Source organism: Verticillium dahliae, genomic scaffold (assembly GCF_000150675.1).
Source record: "Verticillium dahliae VdLs.17 supercont1.16 genomic scaffold, whole genome shotgun sequence".
Taxonomy (NCBI): Eukaryota; Fungi; Ascomycota; class Sordariomycetes; order Glomerellales; family Plectosphaerellaceae; genus Verticillium; species Verticillium dahliae.
This window is the reverse complement of record NW_009276935.1, coordinates 809,395-812,929: the sequence shown is the minus strand read 5'-3', so window position 1 is coordinate 812,929 and position 3,535 is coordinate 809,395. Positions and strand designations below refer to the sequence as shown.

Below are 3,535 nucleotides of genomic sequence, written 5' to 3'. Positions count from 1 at the left end.
AGCTTGCCCTGTCTGCAATCCTGGGTCAGCTCGGTGAGGGCGCTGGCCCCATGCCAATTTACGTAACCCCCCTAGCACTGTGACTCCCCCGTGACTCTCGTGGCTGTTCTCGGCCTGGGTACTTGGCTCGAGCGTACGGTCAACGTGATACTTTTTTATTTTTATTTTCATTTTTTCTCCCACAACGTGACTCAATACTTGCAAATAGTCCATGTCGTGTCCAGACGTGTCAGAATTCCTGAGACCAACAGACTGACGAAGCTGAGTCCTGCACAATGCACGGCATCATACGAAAAAAAGTCGTATACTCTTCCAGAGAGACAGCAAAGGCTCCACCACCTCGAATGGTGAACCCCCCTCCCAAGCCCTCTGAGATATAAGCACCCCCCCCCCAATTCTCCAAAGGAAGCGTCCCGCGTTCTGCCGGCCGCCCTGGCCGTCCACCGCCCGGCTGGACCCCAACGAACCCCTCCGCTTACCCGGCTTCCTCCCCCTCGGCTCCGCACCATCCCACCACCAGCACCGTCCGTCCGAACTAAAAAATCTCAGAATCGACAAGGGAAGAAGACAAAGCCCCATCCCGCCCATCAGCCCGTCGCCGTCCCATCTCGGCCGCCTTTGCTGCTGCTGGCACGCTGCTAGCAGGCAAGGCAGGTTGCTGGCTGCTGCCCAACACTAAACGGCCATGGCAGTAGCGTCAGTCACCACGCACACGCAGACGCATGCACACACAAAAATAACACACCCCTGTCTCCCTTGCCCTGGAACCCATCTTCCGAAATCCCACACCCCATCTTCCCCTGCCTACCTTTTAGCTGACTTTGCAAGGAAAGGAACATCCTTACCTCCTTCCCGTGTTCCTATCCCGTGATGTTTTGGGGGCCCAGGGAGAGGGGGCATACATTGAAACCCAACCCCCATTCTTCCGATTTGTTTTCGTCGTCACGACCTCTGTCTTCTCCCCTTATCTCGCGTCATCGCCGCCTTCGCGCCCTGATGGCACGAAAATGCGCCGGAACTGGCCCAACTCAGTTTCGTGGCTTGCGGGGTGGCGGGGTACCCATTCGCTTCCTCCGCCCACAGGTGTTCTTGTCAAGGGGGCCAGAATAGGAGCCACCAGCCCGGATGTGAGCAATCGGATCTTGGTCGCGCTGGGACGCCCACTGCCTTGCTATTAGTCCACTCTTGCACCCTCACGGGAGTGGAAGGTTCTGAGGAACCTCTCAACCTGACACACACACCCACATGCCCTCCGTACTGGCGGCACCGGCACCATCCGTCACGGTAGGTGGCCGGGCCGGTCGGCTTTTCGGTCGAGAACTCACACGGCTGCTACCTTGGGTGGTATCGGCAAGTGTCCCTCGCGTCATCCATCAATTGTCAATCGTTTTGACATTCGGACATGCGGCGACTCTGTACACAGCATTGTTTTTTTTCAATCATTTTGTAGGTTCGGTTCAACTTTTCTCTAGGTTTGTACTGCCTTGCCTCCCGCCCACGCATGTCCTTCCTGCTTAGCCACCGGGACTTTTCTCGTCAAGTCGTTTCACGTCATGTCGTCCTCCAATTAAGCGTCGTTGGTGATCAGCTTGGTGATCTTGCCGATGGCAATGGTTTGTCCCTGTTCCATACGTAAGCATGCGAGGCAATATACCATTGATAAACGTCTCGGGGGGGGGGGGGGGGGGGTTGGCAAGGAAATGGTCTCGCAAAATGAAACTGCCCCCCTGGGGGTAATCCCCCAACCTCTCCACACAGAGCCAACCAGCACCGCCCGGCACCTCCGAGCGCGCAATGAAGAGGGCAGACTTCCTGGCGGGAAGAGTCGGAACGTTGCTCTTCCTGTTTATGCCCTTCTGGAGCTTGTGCAGCAGGGCGGCGAACGTGACTTCTTCAATGGCGGCGTGCACGTGCAGCACGCAGTTGAAGCCGGCAGACAAGATGCTCTTGAGCTCGAGGATGCGGATCTGCGCCTCAAAGGCCGTCACGTTGTGCACGAGACGCTTGGGCGAGCACAGCACGAAACCGGGCATAATGTCCTCCTCCTCGGCGCCACGGAGACGCAGGCGCACTTGGTCACCGCACTGCGAAATGTTGACCTCGTCCTCCGTCTCGCCGTACACGGCAGTAGCCTCGACCGTCTGCCTGTTGGGCATCATGACGAGGGACATGCCCTTCTTGACCACACCCGCCTCGATCTTGCCCTCGATGATGGTGCCCATGTCCTTGTACTTGGCCGCGACGGGCATCATGAAGGGCGCCTTGAGCTTGCGCTCCAGCGTCTTCATGCCGTCGAGGTACTCGAGAAGCGAGGGGCCGTCATACCAGGGCGCCTTCTCCTTGGGCACCCGCGTCTTGATGCCCATGGTCTGCTGTGCCGCGATGGGCATGAACATGACGTCCGTCTTGAGGTTGTAGCCCGTGCCCTTGAGGAACTGCGCGAGCTTGGTTGTGCACTCAAGGTAACGCTCGTGAGACCACTCGACGGTGGGATCGTCCATCTTGTTGATGACGACGACGAGCTTGTTGACACCCTGCGTCTTGGCCAGCATGGCGTGCTCCCTCGTCTGGCCACCACGCTCAAAGCCCGTCTCGTACTCACCCTTACGGGCAGAGATGACGAGAATACCGACATCGGCCTGCGACGCACCGCCAATCATCGAGGGAACGTACGTCTTGTGACCAGGGGCGTCAAGGATGCTGTAGCGTCTCTTCTCCGTCTCGAAGAAGCCGCGTCCCACCTCGACCGTCTTGCCCTTGCTTCGCTCCTCCGCCGTCAAATCCATGACCCACGACAGGTACCAACTCTCGCGACCGAGGTCCTTGGCGTCTTTCCTGTACTTGTCCATGGTTCGCTCATCAACCATGCCTGTGGCGTACAGGATGGAACCACCGAGGGTGGACTTGCCGGCATCAACGTGGCCGATGAAGATGATGTTGACGTGCTCCTTGCCGTAGACTTCCTCCAGCGTCTCATCGTCGACGTCGGCGGACTGCTCCTTGGCGACAGCATCGGCATCACGAACGGGACCCTTGGGACCGCCAGCCGTAGGGCTCGAGCGGCCAGAGGAGGGGGCGGGAGAGGTCTTGCCAGACTTGCTGGTCGCCCCAGTCTTCTCGATGGCCTTGGCAGCGGTGGCCTTGGCTCCGGCCTCTGGCGCGGCGGTGGCGGCGGTGGTCGCGGCAGCGGCAGGCTCCTTCTTCTCCTCCTTGACTTCCTTAGGCGGCGCAGCGGTCGCGCCGATGGAAGAGTACCTTAGGCCTTTGGGCTTGGGGGGCCTCACCCCCGAAGCTAAAAAAAAATGGCCCCCCCCCCCCCTTCCTTTTTTTTTTTGTTTGAGCAACAAAAGGGGGGGGGGGGGGCGGGTTGGCGTATTTTTGTTTATTAAAAAAAAAAAAGGGGGGGTTTTTTCCCCCGCTTGCTTTCTTAGGTAGAAGGGGGGGAGGGAGAGAAGGAGGAGGGAAGTGAAGAGAGGGATAGAGAGAGTGAAATGAGGGAGACGGAAGGGTGGGGGAGGGAGAGGACGGGAGAACA

The 3,535-nt window shown here is 58.7% G+C and overlaps 1 protein-coding gene across 1 annotated transcript in view; it reads right to left on the bottom strand.

Moving 5' to 3' along the window:
- Window positions 1–1,567: 1,567 nt before the first annotated feature.
- The window catches only part of VDAG_07445 (eukaryotic peptide chain release factor GTP-binding subunit), a gene marked incomplete at its 3' end in the record, with an annotated part of 2,916 nt that continues 948 nt past the window's right edge, over window positions 1,568–3,535 (bottom strand). Inside the window, exons 2-3 of the mRNA XM_009656350.1 lie at window positions 1,755–3,292; window positions 1,568–1,621 (exon numbers count right to left, since the gene is read on the bottom strand). Coding sequence (XP_009654645.1) covers window positions 1,568–1,621; window positions 1,755–3,292 — 1,592 coding nt within the window. The remainder of the gene's footprint in view (window positions 1,622–1,754; window positions 3,293–3,535) is intronic.